Source organism: Diadema antillarum, unplaced genomic scaffold (genome assembly GCF_040938485.1).
Source record: "Diadema antillarum isolate AM-2024a unplaced genomic scaffold, OU_Dant_1.0 seq00001588_RagTag, whole genome shotgun sequence".
Classification (NCBI taxonomy): domain Eukaryota; kingdom Metazoa; phylum Echinodermata; class Echinoidea; order Diadematoida; family Diadematidae; genus Diadema; species Diadema antillarum.
The window spans coordinates 491,512-508,432 of NW_027272305.1; the positions used below are offsets into that span (position 1 = coordinate 491,512).

The window sequence follows — 16,921 nt, forward strand, 5'->3', positions numbered from 1 at the left end:
CATTTGTGTTGGTGTGTGTGTGGATTGTTTTGATTATTTAGTGCATTGTGCTTTGAGATGTAATTATGTGTTGTGGAGAGATGGAGTAGGTGGTGCTTTATTACCCACGCCGATGAAAATCGGCAGGGGGTTATGTAAAGGGTTCCGTATGTTTGTTTGTTTGTTTGTTTGTTTGTTTGTTTTTTGTTTGTTTTTTGTTTGTTTGTTTGTTTGTATGTTTGTTTGTTTGTTTGTTTGTTTGTTTGTTTGTTTGTGTACAAGATAACAAGAGAACGGGTAAACGGATTTGCACGAAATGTTCAGGGAATGTTTGGATAATGACAGGAAAGAATCGATTAGATTTTGGTGATAATCGGTTGACCCTTGCAAATTCTGTGTGACCTTGAAGTTTTGACCCCATGGTATAGTGACCATTCCGAAAATTTCCCGTTTCTCACTTTGCGATTTTCCGCTACCATACGAAGACATAAACTCCCCAACGATCCGACTTCGCTGCTCAAATGTTCGTAAGAATTCCGAAATTTACGTTTAGGCCTATTTGAGGGACTATGTCCTTCTAGATTTATGAAAGTTCGTTCTCCGTCATCACAAACTGGCCCGTATTTTGATGATTTTTCAAATCAACATTGATTGTTTTTTTCGTTGGAGGAGCATTTTGCTCGGTCACAGTCACACTGCACGATATGCGCGCTCAATGTCAATGCGTGTGCAAGGCCGCTGAAAATGCATCGCGCTCTACACTGTTGGTGCAAAATTGCACCGGGGACGTTGCGGCGCTCGTTGGTGGCCAAATACTGGTGCAGTAGACATTTGCATTCAACCCTTGCATTGAATAATTCCCGTAGACACTAATCATAGGGGTAATTGCCTAGGGGGTACGTAAATTTTGTTTTTCTTTTTTACCCACGCCGATGAAAATCGGCAGGGGGTTATGTAAAGGGTTCCGTATGTTTGTTTGTTTGTTTGTTTGTTTGTTTGTTTGTTTGTTTTTTTGTTTTTTGTTTGTTTGTTTGTTTGTTTGTTTGTTTGTGTACAAGATAACAAGAGAACGGGTAAACGGATTTGCACGAAATGTTCAGGGAATGTTTGGATAATGACAGGAAAGAATCGATTAGATTTTGGTGATAATCGGTTGACCCTTGCAAATTCTGTGTGACCTTGAAGTTTTGACCCCATGGTATAGTGACCATTCCGAAAATTTCCCGTTTCTCACTTTGCGATTTTCCGCTACCATACGAAGACATAAACTCCCCAACGATCCGACTTCGCTGCTCAAATGTTCGTAAGAATTCCGAAATTTACGTTTAGGCCTATTTGAGGGACTATGTCCTTCTAGATTTATGAAAGTTCGTTCTCCGTCATCACAAACTGGCCCGTATTTTGATGATTTTTCAAATTAACATTGATTGTTTTTTTCGTTGGAGGAGCATTTTGCTCGGTCGCAGTCACACTGCACGATATGCGTGCTCAATGTCAATGCGTGTGCAAGGCCGCTGAAAATGCATCGCGCTCTACACTGTTGGTGCAAAATTGCACCGGGGACGTTGCGGCGCTCGTTGGTGGCCGAATACTGGTGCAGTAGACATTTGCATTCAACCCTTGCATTGAATAATTCCCGTAGACACTAATCATAGGGGTAATTGCCTAGGGGGTACGTAAATTTTGTTTTTCTTTTTTGCTTTTGTGGATACCATCAAAGATCGTACACTCATACGACCTTTGATATTTGATGATTTTTCAAATTAACATTGATTGTTTTTTTCGTTGGAGGAGCATTTTGCTCGGTCGCAGTCACACTGCACGATATGCGTGCTCAATGTCAATGCGTGTGCAAGGCCGCTGAAAATGCATCGCGCTCTACACTGTTGGTGCAAAATTGCACCGGGGACGTTGCGGCGCTCGTTGGTGGCCGAATACTGGTGCAGTAGACATTTGCATTCAACCCTTGCATTGAATAATTCCCGTAGACACTAATCATAGGGGTAATTGCCTAGGGGGTACGTAAATTTTGTTTTTCTTTTTTGCTTTTGTGGATACCATCAAAGATCGTACACTCATACGACCTTTGATATCATCACACTCTCGGCTTGCTATAATCAAAATATCCCGCAAGAAAACGGCGTATTTCTCGATTTTTAGCGCTTTTTTCCGCGACCCGTCGCGTAGACAATACTCTTAAAACTGGACTTAATTCGCGCGCGCTTTTAAAAGTTCCGATTCTGCACTTTTGACGGTGGAATTTGGGATTTTCGATGGATTTTTGGAGGAGACTTAAGGACTTTCCTGTACGTGAATGAGTGTTAATACCGTATGTGTAATTATGTGATTTGCGTGTGATGTGACTGTAGAACCAAAGATCGTACACTTCATTGTACGATCTTTGGTAGAACTCACTGGCTGGTGATAAAGCACACTGGCAATTAAGTGGCCGAATTCTGGTAGATGACCGAATGCACATTATGTTTACCCCGACTTTGTACTTAGGCGTGGGTCTGCCGCCTTTGACGGCCCCTCTCTAGTTTATAGCTGTAACATTTTGGTGACAACAGCAATGGCACATATGTCTAGATATATGAGCTATCATTGGCTCAGCTCCAAGTTATGGGTGATATATGTTGTATTTTCTTCCCTGGCCAGATTTCAATTTGTTTTCTATTCTTGGACTCTGCAAATATTTGCCAGAGAAAATGGCCACTCATTAGCCAGAAGGAGGGGAGCTGTTTGATCTGTGCTTTATGTGTGCATTGTAATTAGCAGCAATGAACTGCCATTTGTGTATCGCTTTTTAGGGATTGTGAAAGTAGTTTCTTTTATCCTTCTGAATTACAGAGGTGCAACATCTTTGTAGTAGCTCTCTAAACTTATTTGATGGTTTTGTTTTATTGTGTTAGTTCCATGGTGACAACTTGTCTGATTGAATTGTTTTCAAACATGTGTAATGTATAAGAGGAAAATAGAACTCTTACATACTTATGTAAGTTGGTTTTCATTCCTGAAAAAATGTGCAGTAAAGGAAAGTGTAACCTTATTATTATGGTGATGATTCATCAAAGTTAGTGTTGGTTTTGGTGTTCGTTTCTACTGTACTGCACAGCATGCATACCAATGTACGCACATTATGTTTCAGTTACACAACTACATGCATTTGATTACAGAATAAACGATCCAGAAAGCTACTATACACACACCCATAGTTAATAGTGTAGCATTTATCAGCTTATGATATACACAATTCAGATGTTTTAAAATGTGCATAGAAAATCTTGTTGATATTTTTGCAGGCTTTAGAATTCACACTAGCCAAAAGGAGCGCGAAATCTGCAAAAATCAATGTAACCCAAATATCTGCGCTTACAGTGATTCAATATTGCTGTGATTTAAGATTTAATTCAAATATTTTACTGAACCAAATTGCCTTTTAAAGTCAGCTGTGTTTTGCCCATTTGCAAAAACCATAAAGGTTATAGAAAGCATTCTGGCCCTATTAGGTCATGCTGAATGCTAGTGCATCTATCTGGTATACTGCATAAGGTATTAATGATCAAACTTGCAGAGATCAAGTCATGCTAATAACATTGACAGGTGCTTTCTTTAAATTATCTAATAATAAACAGTATTGACTATGACATATGATTTATGTGAAAGAGTGATACCGGTATCAGTAAATATGAGTTAAAAGGTGTGTGGGATATACTGTACCGGTATACAAAACAGGTGATTCAACTTCATCTTTCCCCAAGCTATGCATTATTGTACATGCTATTGCAGCAACGCACGCTGTAAATAGCTGCAAGTTTATTATGATTAGTGTCGGCATTATGATAAGTGGCTCACGACACTTACACATTTCCACAACTCCCTGGTGTGCCTAACACAGGTTTTCTCTCTCTCTCGATCTCTCTCGATCTCTTGAAATGGTCACACACGTGTTGCCCCACTAGTGGTATACTGCACAGCCATTGCATTAGACACGACACACACACACACACTTACACAGTGAAGCGGCTCAAAGCATCGTCTGTATGCTGTGTATTTGCTGTGTGTTCCTCACACACATGCGTTCATCATATGTGTAGACGGTCAGGAATTGTACATAAATAACATTGGGACAGCCACATTATGGTCCCCAAGCTTCACTGTGATATATGAGGAACTAGTATAGTTCATGCTATGGATGCAAACTATGATTTGTGTAGAGTCCCTCTCTGGCTATAATAAATATTAAACATGGAGGATTGGAACCAAAAGCATGCTGGTCGCTGAGTTTTAAGAGCTTAGATTCCTGTTTACCAAAGATCTGGTTTGAACATCGCTGTGTAAATGGAAAAGGAATCAACATACATTTACCATAGAAGAAGAGGTTTGCATAGCAGGTAATTCTGAACTTTCCTTGCTTTAATTAAATTTTTGCTACATTTTAAATCAGAATTTTGATTAAGAATAAGCCTACCAGTTGGCAGATTATGTTACAAGTCAGTGTTTGTCTGCATTCACTGTCCCAAGAGTGAACTGATCTGTACAGATTTACAGCAAATGGAGTAATATGTCCAGCCTTTAGCTGTCTACGTATAGATTGCTTAGTCCCTTGTGTTTGATAAGATGTAAGGGCTTTGATGGTCAGTTATTGTCAGTCTTATTCTATGAATTTGTTGAAATTGGTCCTTAAAATTCATCAAGAGACAATTAGATTTTTATGCCTCCGCCACGAAGTGGTGCCGGAGGCATTATGTTTTCGGGTTGTCCGTCCGTCCGTCCGCATTCGTTTACTCGATAACTTGAGTAATATTGACTGGAATTTTACCAAACTTGGTACAAGTATAAAGTATGATGGGGCAATTACTTGATTGGATTTTGGGTGAAATCGGCCAAAGGCCAAAGATCAAAGGTCAAGGTCAAATCATGAAATTGTATCTTTTTACGTGATAACTCAAAACTGGATGAAGCAGCTTTCACCAAACTTGGTCCAAGGATGATGTATGATAAGGCAATTAGTTGAGTAGATTTTAGTGACATTGAAAAGAGGTCAAAGGTCAAAAGGTCAAGGTCAAATGCTAAAAATGTTGCTATTTCCCCCATATCCATGCAATGCCCAAAGGTATTTTCTTGAAACTTGGTGTAGACATGTACTACTGCATAAAGATTCTCCAGAGAGAGTTTCATGTCATAAGGTCTAAGGTCAAAAAGTTCAAAGATTAAGTGAAAATGTTACAGTTTCACTTAATTCTCACAAATGGTTCAATGTATCTTCATGGAACTTGGTACATACGCATGCATGTACTGACTGGCAGGGATTATCTAGGGAATTTAGGGGTCATGGGTCAATAGTCAGGGGGGTCAAAGGTCAAGGTCAACTCATTAAAATTTTACTATTTCCCTCATATACTAGTATATGCAATGCTTGCATTGTTATTTTTAAAACTTATTACCTATGGAGATTCTCTTGGAAATTTCCTGCCAGAAGGTCAAAGATCAAAGGTTAAGGGTCAAGGCCAGGTTTAAATGCAAAAAAAAAAATCTATTTTATACTGTAATTACACTCTTTCTTCATACCTTGAAAATTACTCAATGCATAAACTTATAAAAGGGTCAGTCAGAAGTCAAGTAAAAATCCTCAATTCCCCAAATACATGTACCTGCACTCTTTAATAGACAATTATAGCAAACGTAGTTCAAGGAAAGTGAACATTCAAGATATTTCTGACAAACCTGTCATTTCATTATTTTGCCAGTTATGTGAAACTGTCATCACACATTGTGAAGGCATTATACTATACACCTATTGGGAGAATCATGCATTATGGCGGAGGCATCAGTCGCCATAGCGACATTTCTAGGTTTTTTTTTTATGCCCAGCATAGAGTAATAAAAGCATTCAGTCTGGGAGTGCGTGAAAAATTAAATATATACCTGAAGGATAAACTGGCAAACATGTAATTTACAGCCCCTTCTAATGCCCCTTTACATGCATTCTTCCCATGTCTACTGCAGTTGCAAGGTTATGGCAGCAATAAAGTTATATTTATAGTAGTTTTGGCACCTCATATGTAACCTGCCAATTCTCCCTATCACTTTTTTTAATCGTAAACATTTTGTCGCTAGCGGTCAGGTCTGTACGCTGGTCATATGCTACATGCAAATGATTGAGGTGATCTTATGCACCCACGCGCAACATGCCAAGCTCAAGTGGAGTCACACTTTTGGTGCTCACTTGTGCACTCCTGGAGATGCAGAGTTGCTATGCAGCACAGGCTGAGCGTATACATATGCGGTAATCACATCAAATTTTTCCGCTTTTATCGTGACTAAGACATTGTCACGTCTCAAAAGAAACATTTTCGGAGCTTATAACTTGATACATTTTCATTTCCAACCCATATCAATTGCTTAGAAAATCTACAAAACTATGGTAGTTTGGAGATAGAGATAGTGCTCCATTTTTCATGTAGGATCAAACAGAGCTGGCGCTGTGCTCCAGCACAGCGTTGTTGAAATGTTGTATCGAAATTATATAGCGCCATCGCCGTTTAAGTTTTTACAGTTACATCTTATAGGGAGACTTCTGCACCTGTTTGCTTGGAGAGTTTTCTTCATTGAAGCACGCTCTGTGTAGATGTATATACTTCGACCTGTTGACAGAGTCTATCAGTGTCTGTTGAGGATATTTGTAATTTTTCCTTCTTTTGCTCGGATGTTTGGGGCAGGGTTGGAATATGTTTGATCTAATTCTGAGCAGCATTATGGAGATCGGAATCCGTGTGCCTGTGGAGTTCAATAAATAGAATTAAGGAGATCAGTTCTCCACATAAGATCAGGTCGTTTGGAATGATGTCTCTTTTCATTCAATATAAGTTTTTGCTTATTGATATTCCCTACATCATTTACTTAAAATGCTCATGCATGAAAATCATTACTTTCGCAGGTAGAACTTTGTCGAGTGTGTTCTGTGAAGCCTGAGACATGTCTAGACTTGTTAAAACTTACTGTGCTACGTGTAGAGAGTCGGCAGCATGTACACACATCCGTCGCGTTACCTTCTTCACCAATCAGAGCAGATGTCCTGAATCTTAACTGTTACTAAATTTTGACTTCATTATGTATCTTTCTAATCCTTGCAAGCCATTTTGTAGAAGAATACAGAATTGTTTCAGAATGGGTTGTCTACTTCTAGATTATATGCATGTACACATTTGTACATTAAAGGGGAAATTTCTCCAAATATGCAGATTGAATGAATGCAGCAATATTAGGAGAACATGTCATGGCAGTTTGAGAAAAACCTGTCAATCAGTTCAAAAGTTATGAATTTTTAAAGTTTTTGGTGCTGCCATCAGTGGTTGAGAAGACTACAAGAGTTCATGACGTCACAGCAGTACAATCTTTCACAAGAAAATCTAAAGATACAAGTGTAATTCCATGAAATATAGTTTTTTAGATGAAAATGACACATTCCATTGTCTTATTACCGACATATGTTGAGGTAAATATTACTCCTCTTGCTTTTTCTGAAGAGGTAGGTTCTAAATTACTCTTGTATTATGCTAAAATATTGGGTACAAACAGCCTGCATTAGATCAGCTGCTTTTGAATGATGTCCTTTTGCAGTCACTGCACCCTTAAAATTCCCAACTTTGACTAAGACACTGTGTGCCTTGTGCTTTTCATCAACATTAGATGTGAAGCCCTTAAATACGCATAGCAGTCCAATTGTGCAGATGAGTTTATGGGTTGGGAAATCATTTTTTTTCTTTCCCCTTTTTGCACAACTTTTAAGTGTTAAATAAAGCAAGTTTTCCATAGCCTGTCATCCTGTCTGCCAAGACACAAGCCCACTTCAGTTGTGTTGTGTGTATATTTACAGTATACATTTATGATACACGTAACACAGTATAAAGGAACACTAGTAGTCATGAGTAGGCTCCTATCTCACACTTGGAAGAAGTTTGTGCCAAATGTCATCCAATTAAATTTGAAATAACTGTCATATTCATTATCTCTGTTTTATGATTCATGCCATTAACTCTAATTGTGGTATCTGAAGGCAAGTTTGAATCTGATGGCACAGCTAGAAAGTATTTTGTGCACATTGCTGATGTGGTTCTTGCACTATCACCTCGGTGTATACTGTAGCATCATTGTAGCTTATTATACTGTAAAAGTGGACATTTTTGTGTGAGTAATTTTTCATGTTCAGTCTGATAAAGTGAATGTCACATAAATCTAATTCAGCAGAATCTTAGAGATTTCATATTATTACATTACAACCAAAAAATATTTTATTTTTGTGCTAGTTTCATGTTGGGCGAAATGTGAAAAGATTTCCACACTGTGAAAATGTCCAGTTTTACAGTAATAAGATGTTACATGAATGTCAGCATAAAATAGACTTTCTTCAGATATTTCAATGCTTTTCCACGAAAGAGTGGTGAATTATGAGCTTATCGGAAGGCAGGCAAAGGGTCGAAGGGAAGGGGGAGAATCATCATGTGATGAACATCTACTCTTGCACTTAACTACTCTTGCAATAATATTGATGAGCAATGAGCTCATCCTCCAGACAAAGAACAAGTCTAAGTCAGGTTTACTGCCATTGATTCATATACCACACTGTTTGTCAGAGCCATATTAAGTCATTCCTTGCAAGATTCTAAAACTCTCACAAATTTGTGCATGACTGACTTGGCCTTTTTTTAAAGCAAACAAACAGTGGTGCAAGGACTCTTTGTACTTAAATCTGAATATGACAACGTACATGCTCTTACAGAACGATTTAAGGAAATTCTGCTTTGTCATTGGTCGAGAGCTGTGCATTGATTTTTATTGGCCGCACAATGCCTCACTGACAATGTAGCCACTGTAAAGTTGCTACCACACACTTGTTGCAAGAGTTCAGGCACTTAAATAGCAAGAGATTGCTATTAGATATAGCTATTAACCATGCATCCAGTCAATTTAACATGCAACCAGTACGTTCTTGATGCTCAGCTTGAATAATTACTGGATGTACGAGGTCCAGCTAGCCATGCATCTATAGCAAGCCAAAAGGAAATGCATCCAGTAAATTTGCCATGCGTCAGTAATTATTGGACATGATCTAAAAAAAATAAAAGGATTTCTAGCAAAAATTTTTTTCCCTCAATCTATATACAGATGATGCACATATGTATTTTTGTGTATCAGTGCATCCACTATAATCAGGGAATCTAGTCTATACCCACTTTGCTTCGCCTCGAACGTTAAACAGTCCCGTAGTTACCTTATACACAAAATTCCTATTGACTCACTCAGACCTGTGCATCATTTACCTAAGGCTTCATGTCTCAAGTTATGTATTTTTTGAGCCTCGGTCATTTTGTAATCTAAGACATAAGACATGACACAAAAAGTGGTGTGAGTCACAATATCCTTGGTAAAAAACAAGAAACAAAAAACAATCTATTTTTGCTTTCTTTGGACTAATATATGGTGGTCTGAACTGTTGCTGATTGTTGACAAGAGTCTTCCAGGAACTCCAGGATTAGCCACCGGACTATTCTCTATCTTTAGAATATAGTACACTCTTTGGTAAATGCCTTTGTCTCTCAGACAGTCATCACTTCTCAGGGTTGTCATGGCAACATTGATATCCGAATACCCTCATTAACCCGTTGAGGACGAGTCCCGAGTATACTCAGGCAGGTGTCTATGGGAAATGCGAGTTGTAGCAAAATCAGCCCGTCCTCAACGGGTTAAGCTGCAGTCAAATTTGTGCATTGAAACATGCCGGGGAAAAAAATACCTGTGCCCGTCTACTTTGTTGTAGAAGTCATGGTTGTTGTTGTTGTTGTTTATTGTAACTTTCATAGAATGGAAAAAGAAAGCTGACTCAGAACTTGGTTTAGTATTCAGGTGATTTCATCTTGCTGTGATCTTAGTCAACATGTCAAATCAACCAAATGGCTAATTTTATTTCAACCCTAAGCTTTGATTGAGGTCTTGTCTGTCTAAAAATACATTTTCCCTCAAAGAAAAATCAAATTTGGTTTATGTACATGCATATTTGTTTTATTTTTTTAGTTAGAAATAGGTTGTGGTTTGTTTGTTTTTTGTTTGAGCTTACTAGCAAAGTAGTTTGCTTTTGCAAGAAGAGAAAGATTTTTTTTTTTTATTGCTTTGGAGAAAGATGCCCTTTCCCAAGTATGGATCTTCCTTGGATTGTAACATAGCATCAATGAAACTTTTCCAACTTTGTGTATTTCATCGATATGGAAGTGATAACAAAAATTTAGTAAAAACTTTTGTAGCAGATTCCATAACCTTACAGCAGAGTTCTATTCACTAATTAGTATTACAAGTGGTAAACCACCCCTTTTCCAAAAATAACTAAATCTTGATGTGACATGTTACAATAGATCTTATCAGTGTAAGAAAAAAATGACTTGCACTGTTATTGTCATGTCCATGAAGGGAGTACACCAGTGCAGGTAATGGTCTATGATACAATTTCCGTTAAAGGAAACAAATGCTGCATTTTGTTTTTGTGTGTGGGAAGCCTTCTAAAAACACCCCTGAACCCTGGGAGGTTTGCTTCAAATTTTGTATGTCTTCGATATTTAATTTTTTTTTTGGCTGTTTACTGCAGAGACTGAAATTCTCGGAGATTGTTTTTGTTATCTTGAAGAGGTACAAGTTTGTATCAAATATGAGGGAGTCTTGAACAGAATTTGATAGATAGAGAGACAGACAGACGGACAGAGAGACAGACAGACAGAAAGAGAGAAAAAAATACCTATATTTTCCACAGTTTCCCTGAAGACTGCGTCATTCCTGTCACTTCCCACTTTCAGATAGGAACTGTGGAATGGTACCAAGATATCTGAGGGATATGATGCCCGTATCAGGAGTAGAGCATTGGGGATCTGAGGCTCAGCACTAATGTGATTTTCTCTTGTTGGAGAACGTCAGTGAATGTGTGTGGGAATTTAGAGTTACTCAGCGTGGTTGTCACGGTAACAAAAATCCGATGATGCAAACATTTGACTGTATTGCCCCACGGGGCTCCCCGAAACTACTGCGAGTGGAAACTTTGGGAAGCGCAAAAAATCACCGCCACAGCATCTTCAAGATGCAATCCAGCCGCGGCGACATCTCGACAACAGAGTCGGACATCTTCGAGGGCCACCCGGCCAACATGAAGTCGCAGAGACACAGTATGGGCATGTTCAATAAGTACCGTCTCAAGCCCAGGTCGCAGTCGCTGGGCGCCGCGGCCCTACAGAGCTCTGGCATCAGCCAGATCGCGACCATGGCAAGGCAGCGAGATGCAGACAGCGACTCGGAAATGGACACCAGTCTACGCAGCCTTCCAAACAGACCAGATAGCTTCAAGTAGGACATCTTCCCATCCCCCATGTATTTATTGTGTGTTTGCTGTTGTTGTTGTTGTTTTGGGGAGATGGGGGGGGGGGGTTCCTCCCTTGTATTGCAGATACATTGAAGTGTGCAGGTCTTATCACTGATATGTACATGTAACTACCAGAAACTATCAACTATTGAAATATTGAAGGTTATCATATGATAACCTTCAATCTTTCAATAGTTGATGATAACCTTCAGTGTTTCAAACAATAAATACTTGTTGTTTGGTTTTGAAGTTTGATGCTTGCAATGGACTTGGTAAAGAAATATGAATGTATATGTGCAAATAGGAAAAGTAGAATTCAGATTTATCTCACACATGTTTTGTACCTTCTCTGGGAATGATTGTGTTTATAACTGTTCTTTTAATAAATGCATTTCTACATATTTGTTTACAACTGGGAGCCATATCTGTGTACAACTCTGTGACAGAAAAATCAAAATTTGTTTGGAATAAATCATGTGGCTACAGTATGGTCTTCAAATTTGACGAACCATCTGGAGTGTTTTATGCAGCAGAGCTCAACAGTAGATATTTGTCCTTCAGTGAAGTCCATTTGTGACACATGTTATATCAGTTTTAAAAAAATTAGAGTGTTGGTTATGCATTTTATGTCTCAAATGGTAAAGGATTTAATGCAGATTATCAAATGTGTCACATTGTCACTGGTTTATGTACATGTATTTTTAATCATAGTCACACATGTGACTGTATTTGTTGTGGGAAGAATTGCTTAATCGTGATTTTCAGCTCAGATATATTTGAGCATTTCGAAGAGAATGCTTGAAATGAAATGATGTTTGATGACCTCGAAGTGTAAGTTACTGGCAGTGTTATTCCAAGGTGTGGTGAAGGCCTTTGTCTGGTGCATTAGTACAATTATTATGGCTGTCATATCCAGATTATATCAGATTTAAACCAATTGCTCCAGTTGATGTAGCAATGAGAGTAATATGTTATTTTTTTCTTTCATCTGTGTCAGGATTTATTTGATGCATCACATTTATACGGTGTATTTTGTAATACTTGTCTTTGCTTCAGGGCCCCATTTCATACAAGATGTTAGGATAGCATCTGTTGCTGGAATGGCAACTTCTCGAATAGCAACAGCCAATCACGATGCTGTATTCTTGTTGTTACCATGGCAACTGCCATTTCAGCAAGAGTTGCTATCATATCAACTTTTTATGAAATGGGGCCCAGATCTCTCAGTGGACTTTCTTAGATTGGTCACGCAAGTTTAGATGAATTTTAATTCATAATCATAGAATATACTCATCTTATTGTATCGCTTTGAATGGGGTTTGTTTTGCTTTAAATATATTACATCTCTCAAGATTAAATCATCTATTTAATCTGTTCTTTTGTGTTGTTGCTTCACCTCCACAGGAAGGCAATATCAAAGTCCAATGCATACGCCAACCAGATCCATGGCTTTCCCACACACCATCTTCCAGCCCATTCCATGGCGGAGAAAGAAATCAGGACCACAGTGGACTGGAGTGTAAGTCTTGCATTCTTGCAATTTTAATCACCATGACTTGATTGATGGCTTTACTTTATCATTTATTTATGAAATGTTCACATTTTCATCCTTGTCTTTTCCATGGAAAGATCCTTGTTGCTCTTCACTATATTTTTGTTTTGATGGCAAGCTAACGGTCAAGACCTTTGTTTTATAATGATTGTAGTTCAAGATGAAATGTCAGTTCTACTTTCAGTGAGGGCTAATTAAAAATTATACATAGTGATTGGAAGACCAAGTAGCATAGCAATTCATGTTTGGTCCCATTCATTCGCGTCCCATTCATTCGCTTCCCACCAGGGTACATACAAAAGATTCTGCAGCTGTAAAGCATACATAGAGATCAGTGATTAAGATGTACACAATTTTCAAATAAAATCTAAATATAATTCTTAAATGTATATCAGAACCAGACCAACCTTCCAAATGCCCTCCTCCCCTTTAGAATCATCATTTGTGTGTGTGTGTGTGTGTGTGTGTGTGTGTGTGTGTGTGTGTGTGTGTGTGGGAATGCATGTATTTACTTGTATGTTACTCTTATTGCTATTATTGCATGTCAAATGTATACAGCTGTACTGTAAAAATGGGTATTTTCATGCAAGTAATTCTCTGTGCTCTGCCGAGTAAGATAAATCTCATATATTTTTAATTCCACAGAATTAAGACATTACATAGTAGTACATGTACAAATCTCAAGTATAAATATTCGCCAGCTTTTATTTTTGGGCTAGATTCTGGTTCTGCGAAATAATTTCCACTCCACCAAAAAAAAAAAAGATCAACCTTTATGGTATATGATATGCATTGTCACAGGTTTTTTTTTCATCAGTACCATTGTTACTGATACCTGTATCCAATATGCAGCCTGCCTAGCAGATTCAGAGAGACACATGCAATATTCATGAGTGACCAGAAATAGTAGCTAGACCTTGAAAACTGAACCATCAGAGAGATTTCATATCAAGCTTCACCTTCCGTCCATATGGTATTGGTCGTAATGTCTCTGAGGTATTAATGATATGTACATAGTGTGCAATGCAGATTTTGTTTCTTGTTCATACCTTGGCTAAAAATAGATTCCTTTCATTAAAAGCCATGTACAGTTGAATAATACATTGTCTGTGAGAGATTGTTGCTGATGTGCCTGCATAAGTCCTCATACAGCTACATATCAAACTAACAATCTACGAAGCTTAACCCGTTGAGGACGAGTCCTGAGTATACATGGGCAGGTGTCTATGGGAAATGCATGTTGTAGCAAAATCAGTCCATCCTCAATGGGTTAAGACTAACTAGCAGCGTCCTTGCACTTAATAGATTGATATCTTGATGGACTTCGAAAGTAATTATCTTTTTTTTTTCTGTTTGGAGCATCAAATCCTTTGAACACAACAAATATATAATATATAATTTCTGATGTAACATCACATGGATCTGTTTTGTAAGTTTCTACTTCTTCTTGTGATCAAGGTGAAATAAAAAGATACAAAAGTTACAATGCATTACAGAAATTGAATCAATTATGCATGAGGTTAGCTGAATGTCGAGGATAGAGACTGCTACTCCTGAGTATTTAATGGGATTATGCGTCTGCAACGTATGATGGAAAGCTGCTACTGTGGAACAGTAATTAGCTAATTAGTTAATGCAGATGGTTCCATGGGCTAATAATAGGCATGTGGCAGCGTAGTACTCGCTTCTTTCAAGCCTTAATGAAACCCATCTATAGCTTACAGTAAAGCTACCATACTAACCAGAAGTATCTGAGTAAATGTAACCTCCTTCTCATGTGATATACAAAGATTTGAATTAGTAAGAATGTCGGAGGTTTCTAAAGGCTATGCATCATAGAATGGGTGGGGAGCGGCACTATTCATTCCACAGTGTGTATTGTTTTACCACTTCGATGTTATACTCTGTGAACGTAATTAGTGAAAGGCATCTAAAAGTAGTTGGAACTGCTGTCAAGGAAACCATTTGAATGGGTCTAGAAACCATGGCCTGTCATTTCTAAACCTACTACAGTTTCGTGACAAGTACAAAATGCAAAGCACATAAGTTGGTCGTACATCACCAGGTTTTAATTTCGCCCATGCAGGAAAACGCCATCAGCGGCGATCACGTTTGGGGTGAGACAAATGCCTCCGGTGACTTCTGCTATGTTGGTGAGCAGGATTGCCTGGTAAGTCAGTACTGGGTAAGTATGCCGTTCCAGTGCCACCAAAGCCCCACCCTAACAACCTCCCCCTCCTCCTCTTCCATCATCGCCATAGTAACTGCCTCCTGATCAACATGTTTAGTACTCATGTATCATATGTTTTCAGAATGTATGCCACATACAACCACCTGATTACACTGCAGAATTCATCTGCCATATAAGCAGAAGAAACAGACAAATATAAAAGGGGCCATATATGAAAGCAAATTTGCCGGCACTCTTTTTTATTGCAAATTTGTTCCGTCACCTGATTTTAGTAAAGCTTATGCCGTCCTCATTGTTCTCATTCTGTTGTGTTGATGTGACCAATGTCAATAATGTCTGACTGGACTCAAACTCATCATGTCCTATCATATCTGTTTGGTTATGTTGTCCTGAAGTTGAAGGACTACTTGTGCCGCCACTCTCCTCTCAACTTGTTCTAAAGTGAATGCCTTAAGAGTTGGGGTAATTAAAGCTGCAGAGAAGCCAATGTTTATGATAGAACCTAAGAGAGGAAACAGCAGGTCCAAATGAAAGACTAATCAAAATGATTCCAAGGGAAAAAATGATTGTTTAGTGTTCTGGTAGAATTACTTGGAGGAAGTAGAATCAATGATTTGCTTTGCATTAAGTTTTCATCCACAAGTTGCACTGCCAAAAGAAGTGTCTTACTTTATCTTCGTGCATTCACGTTTCTCTCTCTTTTTTTCCTTTTGCAAGACGCTGCCTTATGCATTTCCAATCTCTCCTGCCTATTCGATCAAAGTTATTGTCCAGCAGTTGATGCTATACTGGTAGTAGGATGCAACATGAAATTCCGACTTGACTAGACAATTTTTTTTTTTTATAGCGTGGTCAATTCAACCAGCTTGAAATACCAACATGGCTTTTTGGACACTGCACGCTTCCATTCCTTTACTATGTGTTGACTTTGTATGTTCCAATGAGCATGCTCTTTCATTGCAACTCCTTGTTGACTTTTGTTTTGCTTTATGTGTGATGTTAAAGGGGAATATAATCGAAATATATATGTGGATTGAGTGAATGCAAAAATATTAGTAGAAATCATCAGCGATGTTTGAGAAAAATTGGACAATCAACTAAAAACTTATGAATTGTTAAAGTTTTGGAACTGCAGTTGCTAGATACAAAGGCTGCAACAATGCGTGATGTCACATGTGAACAATGATATGTAGAAAATATAAAGAAAATACTAATTCTAATTTTTTTTTTTTAGTTTAAACTTTTATGCAAAGTACATATTCCTTCCATTTGTTGCCAAAATATGTTTAGGGTAATATCATTTCCCCTCCTTTATGAAAGAGGCAAGCCAAGTGCTCTTCTTTATGCTAGAAAAATGAAAATATGTTGAATTATCTTTATATTATATCATTGTCCATGTGCATGCTGTCACAAATTCTAGTCTTCGTTAAATCTAGTGAAGCCTGTATCAAAATTTTCCAATTTCGTAACTTTTCAGTGGTGTGTCAGATTTTCCTTTTCAACTTCACTGGTGTGTTTTACTGATATTGTAGCATTCACTCAATCCTCAAATATAATTTGGTTTCATTCTCCTTAAGCTCTCCTTAACCCATCCTACCTCCTCTCTCCTCCATCTTTATATTTTGTTCTCTTTCTCTGTTTCTATATCTCTACAGCTCTCATTATTTACCTGTCTCTCGGTGATTGTCAGATAAAATGTCTGCCTTACCTATCAGGTGGCATTGCTATGTTATCTCCAGTCATTGCAAACCTTTTTCATTCTACTTCTTTCTCCCTCTATAGCTATCTGTAAGTCTGT

The 16,921-nt window shown here is 38.1% G+C and overlaps 1 protein-coding gene across 8 annotated transcripts in view; it reads left to right on the forward strand.

The window, feature by feature from the left end:
- LOC139710922 (diacylglycerol kinase zeta-like) overlaps window positions 1–16,921 on the forward strand; it is a 319,565-nt gene that overhangs the window by 272,673 nt on the left and 29,971 nt on the right. For 6 of the 8 annotated variants that reach the window (XR_011709486.1, XM_071622841.1, XM_071622843.1 and 3 more), the window contains exons 2-3: window positions 12,785–12,899; window positions 15,019–15,117. Coding sequence is in view for 7 of the 8 variants with exons in the window: in XM_071622841.1 (XP_071478942.1) it covers window positions 12,785–12,899; window positions 15,019–15,117 (214 nt within the window). In the remaining variant the exon portion in view is untranslated. Of the gene's footprint in view, window positions 1–4,240; window positions 4,374–12,784; window positions 12,900–15,018; window positions 15,118–16,921 lie in introns of those variants that run through there. The other 2 variants (XM_071622846.1, XM_071622842.1) reach the window with 2 other exon arrangements.